General features: G+C 40.8%; 2 protein-coding genes across 4 annotated transcripts; both read right to left on the reverse strand.

The window, feature by feature from the left end:
* Window positions 1-397: 397 nt before the first annotated feature.
* On the reverse strand, window positions 398-8,146 carry cdk5 (cyclin dependent kinase 5). 2 transcript variants are annotated; one of them, XM_056421179.1, is made up of 12 exons: window positions 7,976-8,146; window positions 7,543-7,631; window positions 7,370-7,437; window positions 7,213-7,273; window positions 7,070-7,126; window positions 6,839-6,934; window positions 6,675-6,749; window positions 4,371-4,467; window positions 3,204-3,275; window positions 2,942-3,000; window positions 2,768-2,848; window positions 398-2,325 (listed from the first exon to the last, which is right to left on the reverse strand). In XM_056421179.1, the coding sequence occupies exons 1-12, from the start codon at window positions 8,010-8,012 to the stop codon at window positions 2,239-2,241; spliced, it is 879 nt and encodes a 292-aa protein (XP_056277154.1). In that variant the 5' UTR covers window positions 8,013-8,146; the 3' UTR covers window positions 398-2,238. The 2 variants fall into 2 exon arrangements, with proteins under 2 accessions (XP_056277154.1, XP_056277153.1); XM_056421178.1 differs by lacking the exon at window positions 7,976-8,146 and having other exon boundaries at window positions 7,543-7,969.
* A 1,762-nt stretch (window positions 8,147-9,908) lies between these two features.
* abcb8 (ATP-binding cassette, sub-family B (MDR/TAP), member 8) lies at window positions 9,909-15,747 on the reverse strand. 2 transcript variants are annotated; one of them, XM_056421733.1, is made up of 16 exons: window positions 15,556-15,746; window positions 14,585-14,915; window positions 14,309-14,464; window positions 13,889-13,983; window positions 13,659-13,764; window positions 13,401-13,562; window positions 12,693-12,778; window positions 12,512-12,609; window positions 12,305-12,410; window positions 12,165-12,198; window positions 11,927-12,063; window positions 11,722-11,816; window positions 11,363-11,496; window positions 11,124-11,271; window positions 10,786-11,036; window positions 9,909-10,556 (listed from the first exon to the last, which is right to left on the reverse strand). In XM_056421733.1, the coding sequence occupies exons 1-16, from the start codon at window positions 15,657-15,659 to the stop codon at window positions 10,473-10,475; spliced, it is 2,127 nt and encodes a 708-aa protein (XP_056277708.1). In that variant the 5' UTR covers window positions 15,660-15,746; the 3' UTR covers window positions 9,909-10,472. The 2 variants fall into 2 exon arrangements, with proteins under 2 accessions (XP_056277708.1, XP_056277707.1); XM_056421732.1 differs by having other exon boundaries at window positions 10,786-11,271; window positions 15,556-15,747.
* Window positions 15,748-15,823: the final 76 nt, after the last annotated feature.

Raw genomic sequence — 15,823 nt, forward strand, 5'->3', positions numbered from 1 at the left:
AACTCGAGGTAACCAGAAGAGAAGAAATGTGGACTCTTTTTTGGGTTTTAGGAGTCATCCCGTCAGCACTTTATAGTCCCGATGGAGCGTCTAAAAAACCAAAAACAAATTTTTAATGTTATTGGGAACATTAAGTGCTTTAAAGCCTGGTGTCCAGGTAGATATGCCAAGAGGCATTTGAGATCCTGTCTACTCGATTCTTTTTTTCACATTTGACTATTTACAACAAACGAGTAGCTGGGTAAATATGTTTCTGAGGAAAGGAAACATTTACAAAAACAAAATGTCAACTAACAAAAAAAGATCCAAGCGAATCGCAAAATCAATTCTTCATCCAAAATTAAGCAGAGCGTCTGAAATGTCCTTTCAGCAGGAGGGAGATAAGGAAATACTGAGAGCAAATGCCTTGTTTTTATCATTATAACTTAATCCACACACACACACAACCTTCAAACATTTTAAATCCTGAAAAGAGCCTGCGAAATGCTTTAGATCTCAGTCACATTAAATCACTCAAAAGCAGAGTTTCTGTACCGAATGAAGCTGTGCGACCCTTTAAACGAATGCAAAAACAAATGGGCACATTCCATCAGTAATAAATACATGCATCCATTATCTTGGTTACATCATCAGCAAAATGAAAATAAATCCTTTCCCTATTAACACGGCGACTTCAAACAACTCATGATGCAGCCTTTTATGGGACGAGTAGTGCTCTGAACAATCCGGAGTAAAATAACACTGCAAGCTCTTAACAATGTTAATATAATAAGTAACTATGGAAACAGCTAATGGTGCAAAACAATCATGAAAATACAGATTATCATTGGATTACCTGGATTCTTTCATCTCTAATTTACCAATTACAAAAGCATTTCAATAAAGCTAAAAGACTGTAGTTATGATACAGATGTTAAAAAACAAAGCCATGTGTCCCTAATGGCCCACTAGTTATTGGCATATATACGTGTGTATATTGATTGGCCCGTGTATTGAAAACCGGCGATAATCCAGCTGTCAGTGTTCACCACATTTTCATTTTCATATACTAAACATATTCAAATAAAAGTTACAAAGTGCACAACAAATACAAAAAGGGGAAGTTAATAAGCCTGAGAAAGAAAAAAAATTCATAAATTAGCTTCTCGTGCTATTATACAATCGTGTAAAGGGGAATGGGACAAAGAGTTGCCCTATTGGTGAGCGAAACACCACAAGCCCAAGAATAAATGAGACAAGTTTAATTTCCAGGTCTCTAATCACCTATTGATCTCCTGGATATAAATATGTTATTTGATACCAATTACTGGGAAAACATCGTTCAGCTGGTCCACCTCCAATTACTAATGTTAATGTTTTGTAGTCCGTGGAAAGCAGACCAGCTGAACATCCTAAAAGTTTTATTTTGTGTACAGAAACATAACATTTTGTGTATATGTGGAGAATCGTTTCCAATCGGTGAATAATTCATCAATATTTACTTCAGTTTAATTGCAGTAATTCTAAAAGTCGTTCCATCCAGGAAAATTTACCGGAAATAATTTAGAAAATCAGACTTGTATAATAATGACACAAAAACAACAACCAATAAATCCCCCAAAAAATTAAATATTGATTTAAGCCTTTAAAATGTTCAAATTAATATCCTTACTTGTGATTCTTAAACTGATACATCAATTAATTTAATTTTGCTTTGAAATAGCAACACGGTAACGTGAGCTGCCCCAGGAGTCCGATGCACCCAAACCAGAACCGGAACGTACTGCGGCTAATAATCGCAAACTGTGACACGGTAATGCCAAAGATATGTTTTAGATGATTGAGAAATTGTGTAACCATGATACAGTCTGCCTATACATATCTAAATTATTTAATAACTAGATATAAGTTATCTTCATTTAAAAAAAATTTATGCTTTGCATTTAGGGCCAATATATATAAAATTGTCATTTTCTGGACTAGAACAGGAGCAATTAACGGGACGTTTTAAAGATAAAAATGTATTTAATGCAACACATAGAGCTAGTTAACTTGGAGCCGTACGAGTACCAAATTAAAAACAGGGTTGCAACTTAAAAAGCGCCGACAGGACTGTGATCCACGATGAGGCACAACAGAATAAAAGGCAGGGGAGTGTGTGAAAAGCCGGTGAGGGGTTTGCCTTGTTGAGACTGGTCCTAACGACCCCCGACCCAGTCGAGGGGGGGTTGATTCTTGCGGCTGAGGGTCAGTGGACCTTTAGGGTGGGCAGAAATCAGCAAAGTACGGGTGCTGCAAGGCCTCTTCTGCTGAGATCCTCTGGACCGGGTTACATTTTAACAGGTTCTGGGTGAGATCAAAGGAAACATTTGAATAAGTGAAGCGCAGTGTCAAAAACAGTTTTGGTTATATCTAAAAAAAGAAAAAAGGTACTTAACCTTTTTTTATTAGATTTTTTTTTTAACCCTCCTGTTACCTTTACATTTACTAACATATGTTACCCTCGGGGTCAATTTGACCCCAGCAATTAAAACCTCCATAAAATTATTAGAATTAATATTGTTTCCCAAGTTTAAGTGTGAGGTACTTTATGTTTGTTTGTTGACTACCTAAATAGCCCTTTAAATATATACAAAATATGTTTGACACAGTGAAAAACAGCCTGGGGGCAAATTGACCCCAAAGAACACAGACATTAAACATTGAATGGGGTTAAATTGTCCCGAAAGGTAACAGGAGGGTTAAATATATATTTTAATAAAAGTAGACTAGTTGAAAGTGGAAGTACCTGTAGTAGATCCCGTCCTGTGCTACTTAGTTTGGGAACCACGTTCACCAGCGAGGTGGTGGCGGGATACATGGGGTATGGCTGCAGGCAGGAAGAGAAGCAGTAAATAATAGTTCAGTGACACTTTGGGAGTATACTCCATCCACAAAGAAAGACATTGTATGAATAAGTTACCTTGTAATCGGGGAGTTTCGTCATCGTCTGCCACTGTTCCTCCGTCGGTGTACCCAACAATGTACCGAGTGGTTAAGGAAAAGCGTTTGGAGGCGTGTCCAACCTGTTCAGACTCACGGTTTGTAAATTATTCATCGCATAGTCGATCAATAGTTCTGCCTGAACAGACACTGTGTGGCGTCAGAGTGCCACGCACCGAAACTGGTGAAGCAGAGGACACAAGTTGTCGATCCATAAAGAAAGATTTAAAAAAAAAAAGGATATCTGAAGATTCGTTTCAACTGGTCGTCCACGTCGTTCCCGGGGAATAAAGGCCTTCCAGCATTCGCCAGCTCTGAATAGGACATGGAATCAAAATGATCATCTTCATATGGTCTGGTTTAGTCATAAACAACCTACCTTTTAATTTATAAAATTTTAAAATGACAGGATACAATTACTAAAGGTTTAAATGATCCTTTCTAAAATGTTGAAAAAAAAATTACAAAATTAAAACATGGGGTAGATTTGGAGATAAATGTAATAAATAAATAAATATACACTACCGTTCAAAAGTTTGGGGTCACCCAGACAATTTCGTGTCTTCCATGAAAACTCACTTTTATTTATCAAATGAATTGAACATTTCATAGAACATATAGTCAAGACATTGACAAGGTTAGAAATAATGATTAATATTTGAAGTATTAATTTTGTTCTTCAAGCTCAAAGGAAGGCCAGTTGTATAGCTTATATCACCAGCATAACTGTTTTCAGCTGTGCTAACATAATTGCACAAGGGTTTTCTAATCAGATATTAGTCTTCTAAGGCAATTAGCAAACACAATGTACCATTAGAACACTGGAGTGATAGTTGATGGAAATGGGCCTCTATACACCGATGGAGATATTTCATTAGAAACCAGACACTTCCACCTTGAATATTAATTTACTACATTAACAATGTAGTGTGTATTTTTGATTAATTTAATGTTATCTTTATTGAAAAAAACAGTGCTTTTCTTTGAAAAATAAAGACATTTCTAAGTGACCCCAAACTTTTGAACGGTAGTGTATATATATTATTTAGGAATATTATATAATATATAAAATAATATAATATATATATTTATGTAAAATATATACACACATTAATTACATTTAGCTCCAAATGTTTTAATTGTGTCTATGCCCATCATTACACATACAGTATTCTATTCTCTAGTTGTAAATAACTGGACGACTCATTGAGGCCTTCATACAGATGACTGCACGATACTGAACGCTGTATGCCACGCTGAACCACACTGCCCGATACGGCCAATTTCTGATTCTGATATTATTAGTATTAACGGTATCCTGCTCACAATAGCTCACAGAAAATGAGTTTGGGGAGATGAGAATAGAGTGACGTACATATCCTCATTAATGTCAACAATCAGTAACAAACCTGCAAATATGCATCCAGCGGACCACATGTCAATAGAGGTAGAATAAAGCTTCGCACCAAACAGCACGTCGGGAGGCCGGTACCACAAAGTCACCACCTACATCACGTCACAGAGGGGGAGGGGGGGGGGGGGGGAGGAGTAGAGCCAAATCACACCAATTATCAACAGAAGTGCTCAGGCATTCAGTGTGATGACCCTTCTGTGGGGGTAGTGGTTATTTTGTCCACGCTGGAACTAACATACTAAACGGTGTCCTTGTATCAGCCACCTAAGTTTCCATTATCCCATCCAGACAATTTTAACAAACTGCCGCTATATCGGGTGTCAAGTGTTTTAGAACCATTTTCCTAAAGTTATACGAAACTGTGTTTGGTAAAAACGAGTAAAATTAAATTATAGAAAGGTTTCATTTCCCAGAGAGACCGTGTGGGCCGACTGAGGTACCCGCGTTTCAGCTCGAAAAGGTGAAAAGTTAAATTCAGTGCAGATGCCAATGACGGCTTTCAGCTGCTGAGTATTTATATAATGCCAAATAATGAGTCAGGAACGTCTGCGCTCGTCACTTTTAAATTCACAATGTAAAAAAAAAGATAAAAAATAATTAATCTCGGATAATACTTTATGGAGTAGAATTGTAAAGTACTTTACCTTTCCTTCAGATAAAACTGAATACAAAACCAGTTATAATGCTCAACTGAAGAATACCTCTGCTACTGCTTCAGTTCTTGGAAAGATTGTGTCATCTACGAAAACCCCCCGATGAACTCTACTCGGAACTATTGGACTTGGGGGGCAATAATACTGATAGATTAAACACAAACACCCTCATCTTAAGAGCTTCAGTCCCTGTATTTAATTCACAATGCATGCACTGCATAAAGTATGTCCATGTAGTGTGAAATAGCTGGAAGATCATTAATGTCTTCTTGCTGAACTAGTGGTAAGAGTCTCAGGGCAATACAACCTCTGAAATGAAATGACCTTTTAAAATGACCTTATTTCAAATTCGCAGTGCTTCAAACTCTATTCCTCTCGAGGTTTTCTGTTTATTACATTTTCAGATCAGCAGTCGTCGCCCTGGGTCAAGTGTCCCCTCATGGGATTGGCGCACTGGGCCTTTAGGTCAGCCAACAAAATCCACGATGCCTACGTGAAGCTGGCCTGTATGAAAGCATCAGCAACAACACATCATTTAAAAAACACCTCTTATACCACACGTGTGACGACTGTCTCCATCACTAATTAAATGGCTTAACTTCAAGACCCCAGTGGCTATTTTAACACATTTTAACAGGGAACGTCCAGGGAACGCACATCTCTGCCCCTGTTGTTGCAGTTTGCTCGATAGTTGTCCCATAATTTGATGACTTTTTATAGAGATATGCGTGAGGTCATGGTTTCCAGTGTGAAGACGAAGCCTGAAAGCTTTTAATTTATTGATGAGAAAGAGTATCTTTACTGTGGCGTCTACAAATAAAGAACTGAGATCATGAATTTACTTTTGTAGTCTTATAACCAAATAGTTTTGGATTCGCACTCAATATGTCACACTAATATGCTTAGACTGTGTCCACGGGTTTTTACCTTCGCATTGAAAATGCGGAAGGTTATGTTTTGATCGCCGTGTATTTATTTATTTGTATGCGTGTTACTCGCATAACTCAAAAAGTTTTAAACCGAATCGCATGAAATTTGGTGGGATGATTGGTTATTATCCGGGGACCATTTGATTAGATTTTGGTATCGATCGGGTCAAAGGTCAAGGTCATGGAAAGGTCAAAATCTTCTTTACCATAACACGGTCAATTTGTATCCAATTGGCAACTAATGCCAACATGTTCATAATTCAAAGCCCAATCTTGTGGTATGCGCTCTACCGAGTGCCCATTCTAGTTAGTTATAGTATGATCTACAACTTATAAGCAAGGAATTATGATTCTATTTATCTGGAGAAACAATTAAATACCCGTGTCTACATGTGTGTGTGGTTTTGTATAATATCAAAGAAAAAATACAGAATTTAGATTAGAAACTGTAATATTTGTGCATCTTTAACCTTTGCTACACAGACATACAAATTCTTTGAATGCTTGGTTAAATTAAAGTGCAAAAATCGCGACATTTCGTCACACGATTTTAAACCCCACAAAGGCAGGCGATATGTTCAGAAATCAGTCTCTGGCTCGGTTTCTCTTTAGGTATCGAACACTCCAAGAAATCAATGCAATTTCACGCAGGCTGCACATTTCAAGATGGAAGAAGTCAGTTATTGGCACCTGCCGTGTTAATGAAGTACAGCCTACCTCTGCTGAGTAACACCTCACGGGAATGCCGAAGGCGCGAGCCAACCCGAAGTCGGCCAGCTTCAACTCCCCATTCTACACGGGGGACACAGATAGTCCCGGACGATATGAACACAGACCGATTCAAAAGTTTTTAAAAATCCAAAATGCGCCCGAACACTCACTCTGTTTATGAGCAGATTCTGCGGCTTCAGATCTCTATGGAGAACGTTTCGGCTGTGGCAGAAAGCGAGGCCTTTCAACAGCTGGTACATGAACGACTGCATCGGAGAGAGAGAAAAGACTCGAGTTGAGGGACAAAATAATCACGGAGCGGTTAATTACACGTTACGCAAGATGTTACTGACACCCGGACGACAATCAAAGTGTCAATATGGTATCGGTTTCTCTCTCACCTTCACAGTTTCAGGATCTAGATCTCCATTGCAGCTGTCAAAATACTTCTTCAAATCCTGCAGTTGACAAGAGACACACATTAGTCTTGGAAGGGGACACGCCAACACATCCTCGTTCACATGTTTGGGATTGAGCTTCTCACCTGATCACAATATTCAAACACCAAGGTTAACTTCTTGTCACTGTGCAACACATCGTGTAGTCTGGAGGAGACAGAGCAGCTTTAAGTTGATGGTTGTTGACATCACACTGCTGCCCGTCACTCCCACAACACAACAGGCTCAACACAGCAAACCGACCTGACAATGTTTTTATGCTTCAGCTCCTTCAGAAGGCAGATTTCTCTCAGAGCAGAACTTGGCACCCCCTGGAGAAACGACACCCGTGTTTGATTAGCACGAGCCTGCTGACAACCCGCTAGCATATCATTCAATGACAATTATTATTGTGTCGTCTTCAAACATAGCACCACCTCGTCGTCGTCGTCCAACCGGACCCTTTTCAAAGCCACGATTTCGTGGGTTTCTCTGTTTTTAGCCTTGAAAACGGTCCCGTACGTCCCTGCGGAGCAGACAGCGTTAAATAAAAAAAATAAAAAACGGTTGCTAGATGATGGCGATGATGATGATGATGGTGGCATAGCAACGTCTAGAGCTACATAGCAACATATCGTAAAGGGTGGCGGGCAAACAGCGCTGCTGACATATCACGCCTCTGCCGCGTAACGTTACTGTTGAAGAAGTAAAAACCGCTCACGCGACTTTGCATGCGATTGACAACTCAATTCGTCGCCGGAGGCACAAAGCTGGCAAGCTAACGTTAGCTATCATCAGCTAGCACTGCAACTAGCTACAGGTTAGCAAACCAGCTAATATGAACTTTCACGCAAAGCGTATTAAACTCACCCTCCCCAATTTTTTCAAGCTTTTCGTATTTCTGCATGTTTGTCCAGTGACGCCAGCCTTGGACAAGCTAGCAACCCAAATGACTGATTGAATCCCCAGATCGGGGAGGGTGGGGGGTTAATAATGTTGTGATGGCTAACGTTAGCTTAAAGCTATCTGCATTTGCTGCTCCCGGTCGCTCCGCAGCCGGGCTTGTGTTGTTGGTTCCTCTAGCGGCCAAACGGGGAACTGCACCCACAGGCTCAAAACAGCGACCTCTTTGAAGCAATGTTCCGTGTGTCCCTCATTTAATGGAATACTTCAATGTTCCGTGTGTCCCTCATTTTATGGAATACTTCAATGTTCCGTGTGCCCCTCATTTAATGGAATACTTCAATGTTCCGTGTGTCCCTCATTTTATGGAAGACTTCAATGTTCCGTGTGTCCCTCATTTTATGGAAGACTTCAATGTTCCGTGTGTCCCTCATTTAATGGAATACTTCAATGTTCCGTGTGTGCCTTATTTAATGGAAGACTTCAATGTTCCGTGTGTCCCTCATTTAATGGAATACTTCAATGTTCCGTGTGTCCCTCATTTTATGGAAGACTTCAATGTTCCGTGTGCCCCTCATTTAATGGAATACTTCAATGTTCCGTGTGTGCCTTATTTAATGGAAGACTTCAATGTTCCGTGTGTCCCTCATTTAATGGAATACTTCAATGTTCCGTGTGCCCCTCATTTTATGGAAGACTTCAATGTTCCGTGTGCCCCTCATTTAATGGAAGACTTCAATGTTCCGTGTGTGCCTTATTTAATAGAATACTTTGGTTGTAGAAGGAGGGCACGGTTACCTGACACAGAGGGTTAACGAGTTACTAGTTCATACTTCTTCACGTCCAAGAACCATTAACTCAAAACGCGTAACATGTATCCACTTGCTGCAGGCAAAGATAATAGGTGGTACCTTAGATTAGTTTAGATTAGATTTTACTTTTTCACCATGGGGAATTTTTTTTGTTGCAGCAGCAAAACATTTTTACAAATATACAATCAAATAAAATAGCAGGACATATTACATTTAAGAATTTAAATAATAAAGGAAATGAAAACGTTAAGTCTATACAGTGTCTCTAAAGTATAAAGGGACAGCGATGCAAGGTTTTATTGATGATCAGTTTGGCCAGAGGTGATCTACTATAAAGTCTAATAGCAGTGTGCAGGAATGTTCTCCTGTATAAGGAATGTTCTCCTGTATCAAGAAGGTTCTCCTATAAGGAATGTTCTCCTGTATCAAGAAGGTTCTCCTTTATCAGGAATGTTCTCCTGAATCTGTCCTTGTGACAACGGAGCTGAAGCAGTCTGTTGGAGAACGTGCTCCGCTGTCCCTGCAGTAGGTGGTGGAGAGGGTGGTCCGGGTTATCCATTATGGACAAACATGCCTTCAGTGTCCTCCTCTCCACCACCTGTTCCTGATAGTCCTGTTTGCAGCCAATGATGGAGCCGGCCTTCCTGACTAGTTTAGTGAGTAGGTTGGTGTCACCGGCTCCAATCCAGTCCTTGCACTCCCTGAGCTTCGCCTTCAGGTCGCACTGGACTCTCCTGAGCTCATCCCTGTCCCCAGACCTGAAAGCTGCTTTCTTCTAATTAAGAAGTGCTTTTAGGTCACTGGTGTTCCACGGTTTATTGTTCGGGAAGCGGCGTACAGTCCGGGCAGAATGGTGGTGTGTTCACAGAACTATATATATATATATATATATATATTCTGTCATGCTGTTGATGTCCTCCCCATGTAAATGTGTCTCCCGAGTTGAAATTGATCATCGTAATCTAATCTCAAACTGCAAAATGGACTCTTGACAGGAAGCTAATATATAGTGTACTTTTAATTATTAGTTAGAGGCAGACTATTGTCTTTTTAAATAATGTAAACAGTATTATAAAGGGACACAGATCTTAGCTTTTCACTTGTTTCGTTTAATGAGTGAGTTCATTCTGCAAATTATGAATAGTGATGGCTACACACAATGTTCAGACACACAAGGGATGTGCAAAATAATGCCTCACAGAAAAAAAGGACATTAAAGTCATACTACGCTCAAAATATTCTGAGCATCAAACCCTGTGGTTGTATCAAGGTGGCTGTAAATGCTGTCATAATAAATAACACTATCCACACAGCATATACCACTTATTATTTAGTTTCAGTATTTGGTTTGACATGTTCTGACCTGCTGAGTTTATATATTTTTCTAACACAATATAATTAATCCTTCTATACATGACAAGAGAAAACCACGTTATGGAAATCCCATTTAAGTGTAGATACTGTACAGTGGTGTAGTTTGTAAATCATCACAGTATGATCCAGTTGGTCCACTTTTACATACTTAGATTTAAAAGTTTTAAATTACATGTTTCACATAACTTATCTCTTCAAGCAAGCCTTTCCTATGAATTTCATTAAAAATGAAAATCCCATTACTCAGTGTAGATCTACAGTCAACAATTTTGGTGTGTTCATTTCTTCCCCTCGGCTCTTTGCCTGCGAATCAGATCAGAGTAAATTCCTCCTTTGCTCAGCAGTTCCAAGTGAGTCCCCGCCTTAAATGACAAGAGCGAGCCGTTAGGCTTAATTAAAGCATATATTACACACACAGTACATTCAGATGGAAGCAACCAATATAAAAAGGTACAAAATGACTCAACGTGGAAATCGAGTGAATTCTATTCATTGCCTCTTTGAACTTACAAGGTCGTCCAATAAATTAGCTGAGACCTTTTAATGGGCGATAAGAGCAACTCCATTTCTCAGAATACTCCGCCTGCTCACCTCCACAATGCGGCCATTGCTCATGACACAGATGAGGTCAGCCCCTTGAATGGTGCTCAGCCGGTGGGCGATGATAAGCACCGTGCGCCCGCTTGTCGCCCTCTCCAGAGCCTCCTGGACCACTCGCTCCGATTCTGCGTCCAGGGCGCTGGTGGCCTCGTCCAGCACCAGGATGCGGGGGTTCTTGACTAAGGCGCGGGCGATAGCGATGCGCTGTTTCTGGCCCCCTGATAACGTCGCGCCTCGCTCACCTGGGTTCAGGCATTTCCGGAGCTTAGTATTTTCACACGGCCCACGAATGTTAAGATGTGTAAATGCCTTAAAAAGAGAGCACATACCAACCACGGTGTTGTAGCCATCTGGGAAACCAGTAATGAAGCCGTGAGCGTTGGCTTGCTTGGCTGCGTTAATGACCTCGGCATCTGTGGCCTCGGGTTTCCCAAAGCGGATGTTGTCCGTGATGGATGAGCCGAACAACACGGGCTCCTGCGAAGATACAGGGTGGAAGATGGAAGATTGGACTGCTGCGATTGTGTCATTCATTGTTTCTTAAACAATTTTTTAAACGATCTTTTACCTGATTGATATATCCGATGACTTGTCCCCTGAGCCAGGACAGATCAAGGGTTCGAATGTCCACTCCGTCCAGCAAGACGGCACCGCCGGTCGGGTCGTAGAAGCGCTCCAGCAAGGATGCCACGGTGGACTTTCCTACAATGCATTGGATTATTTCAATATATGCTCACACCGTTGCATTATTTACATTTCATACATTTGCAATCATTTGTTGTTGTCTTTCTGTCGTGTTGATTGTTGTTTGTTTGTCATGTCCAAATGTTGCACCTTCCGCCAAAAAAATTCCTCGTTTGTGTAAACATTCCTGGCAATAAAACTGTTTCTGATTCTGATTCTGATTAACAAAAAAAATGTAAATACCTCCTCCAGATTCTCCAACGATGGCAACAGTTTTACAAGTTGGCAGCGTTAAGTTGAACTTCTTCAAGATCTGATGGCCAGGCCTTGTTGGATAGCTATATTTATATATTTAAAGAAATATGAATATATTATGCTCTGTTATTTGTGTTCAGTTAAAGCCTTAAAGTGTCTTAAAAATCTACTTGAATCAAGATGAGGTTCCAACCTGAATGAAATGTCCATGAAATCCACTCTTCCTGTCAGAGAACTGTACGGGATGCGTTCTCCGCCTGACATGGGAATAGTAGGCACCAGAGAAAGGTATTCAAAGACCCGGGCCCCGGAGCTTAATCCTCTCACCATCTGTTTGCAAAAAGAGATTGAATACTTAATTTCTGACTAAATAATATTTCACATGCTACATTTTCAGAGAACGCATGCTTTATGAAGATGGAGTTACTCACCTGTCCAAAAAGGACAGAGATGCTGGCCAATGACCTGAGCACAGGGAGAATACGGGAGTTTTACCATACCATCAGACTTATGGGTTTAATCATAAATTGTAATAGTGAGAAATCATTGTGAAGCACGTTGCATATGTTACCTCTGAACAGTCTGGGAGGCAACCAGGAAAGACATGAGATCTCCGGGGGACATTTCATTGTTATAAATTAAAGTCCCTCCAGCAAAAATGGTTCCAAGGACAATGCCTGCATCAACAACACACAACCATTACTATGGGGGGATATCCTGAGAGCACCAATCTGCTCAACACAGTGTGTGTCCCTTCATGTAGTGATGATAAACTCACAATTTAGGGCAACGTTTGACAGTCCCTGGAAAACTGCAATTCCAGAACCAAGATTTTCATTCATGTCACATGATTTGTCAACTTCATATGCATATAACCTGGTAAAAAAACAACACATAAACGTCTCTCTGACATACTGTGTGTCTATTAGTATTACACATCAAAATATACTCTCACTTACTGGAGCTCCCGCTCCTCCATCGCAAAAGCTTTCACTGTCCGCACGTTGCCAAGCGCCTCGTCTGCCACTCCCGTTGCTTTTGACACCTTAAAGTAATCACAAACAAAGTTAAGACGAGACAATCAGACAGCAAGTTCAACTTAACTAGTAAATTGCAAAAGAATATCAGGTTAACTGTGTCTCAGATGTTACAGGTAGTAAGTACAGACACTGTAACACACGACTTGAGATATATGAAAATAGTACAAAGATTGATGTTGGTTTTCTTCCGCATCCAGAGGGAAATTTCTTTGTTACTTCTGACTATTGCTTACTTTGAGTCTCAATGACAATGTAAATATCTCACGAGAAAAAGACATATCTTTCTGATTTTGTATGTCTTTTATTCTATTTTAATGTGTTGTACTATCTGGACCTTGAGTCTTAAATAGAAGTTTGATTGATTGATTCAGCCCAAAACATGATGAGAATCAGACTCGGCGTCGAGAAGAAGTTGTAAAGAAAAGTGTTTGTGGGCAGGAGTGAGATCAGATATATTACGTGTTAAGAGGAGGAGGAGGCACACGATGTCTGCCGCTTTCATAAAGAAAGGTCTGCTCTGATATTGTAGCCTCTTGTGACAAGGCGATGAAACTCGAGCTGTAAACGAGACAGGGCAGTCCGAACGAAATATTCGGAGCGTGATGATAACCCGACAATTGTCATCACCTGTTCTTGAGCCAAACGGGACAGTTTGCGAAGGAATGAGCCGATGAGAGCCCCGGCTCCCACGAGACAGGGGAGGACGACGACCATCAAACCGGTGAGTTTGGGGGAGATGACATACAGAGAGACCAAACATCCAATCGTCTGAGTAATACTCCGCAGACCCTGCACATGTGCAAAAGGACAAAACAAAGGAGTTAGAGGGCTAAAACTATACAGCACATTATTAGTAGTTTACAATACAACTATAGGACGTTATACCTGAGAGATGACCAATTTAAAGGACGACTTGAACTCCTGAATGTCAGCAGTCAAACGATTCACAAGGTGACCCGTTTTATTGGAATCAAAGAAAGCCACATCTTGCCTGGGACAGAAACAACAACACCGACAATGTGAGCTTGATAGTTGTCCACTGTGCATAACCATGACATCATCCGGTCTGCCATGTCTCCATGCATTCTTTTGCTCCAACATTCAGGAGCACGTACCTCAGTAAGGATGCGAAAAGAGTCTTCCTCATGTCGGCTGCCACTCTCTCCCCCACCTTTGAAAGCAGGATGATGTAGCCACTCGTCAGCAGGCCCTGCACAAAGGAGGCGAGTGATGATGACCAGAGCCACAGAGCATTTCCCAGAAAATAGCTTGGACACGTTTTCATGCACATTATTCCCAGAATGAAAGGGAGTGGGACAGAACTAAAAAGTTCAAATTCAAGAAACATCTGGAAGCAATAAGTGAACAGCAAAGGGACAAAATGTGTTGTGATCCAAGTCAACCTCAACAGTGATGGTGATGTAGAGTTGAATAGCACTTCTCTAAAATAGTTACAATAGAAATAGTATAATATATGATATCTTAGTCCAATTGTACTGGCACAGTAAGCACTGACATATTTCTTGTGTACTTACTTGGATACCATACAGTCCAAGTAGTTTCAGCGCTGGGCCTCTTATCTCGTGGACATAACTCCCGGTCTGTTCTCTTAAGTAACGTGCCACAACATTCACCAGATCCCCAAGCATCAAGGGGATTTGAATATTCAAGAGAGCCGCACCAAAAGCAAGCTGAAAAGGAAGAAAAAAAATACTCAATGTGAGTTCACCAGCATGAGGTACATTATGTTAAGCATGTCTATTATTTTAGAAACGCTGACAGTACATTGCAAAGACGGGACTCCAACTTACCACGACAGCGCCCATGAGAGCATAAAGCTGAGGTTTGACAAATTCCCACAGGATGTGCCACTTGAAAGAAGGCTCTGGGTTTTTGGCTGTGACTCCCAGCGGGATGTTGTTATTCACATCTGCCTCGCAGTGAGCGACGGGGCAGAACAGTCGTGCAGAGACAGTGAGCACCGCTGGGCCCAGGATGAACTTTAGGGCCACTCCCGGGGGTTTGGATGTTCGGGTGGCGGGTCGGCGGACAGCTCTCTGAGTGAAGCTCCAAATACGGCTGACGGCATTTCCAGGCTGCTGTGTGGAGCTGTATGCTGGAGACCGTGGAGATGTATACCACCTGGATATAAAAAAAGAGAGAACATTAACACAACTAGGCATTCGACTACCTATCGTGAAAGTAATGTAAAGCTATTGTAATAAAGACTAGACGATTTTAAGGCTTCAAGGGTTTAGATTGGTTTGCAACTCACATTGTTTGTAGCTATCAATTCATCTGACAATTAGTATCTCAATTAATCGTTTCTCTATTTTTGGACATTGGAATTGCAACTCGGCCAACGTGAACGGATTACAGTGGCCAATCACTCTTCTTGGAAATAACTTCTTATAGTAGAGTTAAATGGGAATAATACATAACAATAACAGAATGATAGAACATAACAATAACAGAATGATCGTAAAAAAAGAAGAAAAGTGATCAAACAAGGTAATATGTTTTCAGTCTGACACTCTGGACCTTTTTAAAGCAAAAAATGAATTACAAAAATATGAAAATGGAGGTTGAATCATGTTCTAAGATACACACATCGCACTGCACCTATTATGTAAACAGTATCTGAAGAGTAGCGGACACCAGCTGTGCATGATAACATAATAGCTAGTGTACACTCTGTAGTGTTGATGAACTAATATGGCTTTTACAGTAATCACAGGTCAGCTGTCATTAGCTCCACAAGTCACTGGTCACATAACCCTACCGTGAAAGTTTCCAAATGTCTGCTGTTTTATTGCATCGCGGGTGTAACGACAATGACCGCACCGGAGCAGAGATGCTTGCTCGACAGCAGAGGAACGGAAACATATTTGTAGGCGTTTTGAAATGATAACGAGCTCGTTATGTTTCAATAGGACGTTAAGCTGTACAGTAATCCACGGGCACCATGTAGGCTGCCATGTTGACACTGACCCAGAGTGCATTTCTGCGGATGCAGAGGACTTCCTTTTTATTGTAAATATGTGTTTGTG

The sequence above is a fragment of the Pseudoliparis swirei genome, chromosome 8 (genome assembly GCF_029220125.1).
Source record: "Pseudoliparis swirei isolate HS2019 ecotype Mariana Trench chromosome 8, NWPU_hadal_v1, whole genome shotgun sequence".
Taxonomy (NCBI): domain Eukaryota; kingdom Metazoa; phylum Chordata; class Actinopteri; order Perciformes; family Liparidae; genus Pseudoliparis; species Pseudoliparis swirei.

Bases quoted from the DNA above. Each gene is read 5' to 3' on its own strand.
- abcb8 (XM_056421732.1), bottom strand. From the start codon at position 15,659: ATGTTTCCGTTCCTCTGCTGTCGAGCAAGCATCTCTGCTCCGGTGCGG. The intron at 14,916-15,555 runs GTAGGGTTATGT...TTTTATATCCAG, and splicing joins GACATTTGGAAACTTTCACG to GTGGTATACATCTCCACGGT. The intron at 11,817-11,926 runs GTTGGAACCTCA...ATATAAATATAG, and splicing joins TTCATGGACATTTCATTCAG to CTATCCAACAAGGCCTGGCC.
- cdk5 (XM_056421178.1), bottom strand. From the start codon at position 7,710: ATGCCACCATCATCATCATCATCGCCATCATCTAGCAACCGTTTTTTA. The intron at 7,438-7,542 runs GTGGTGCTATGT...TCGTTTCTCCAG, and splicing joins GGTTGGACGACGACGACGAG to GGGGTGCCAAGTTCTGCTCT. The intron at 3,001-3,203 runs ATCCTTTTTTTT...CACTCGGTACAT, and splicing joins GTTGAAACGAATCTTCAGAT to TGTTGGGTACACCGACGGAG.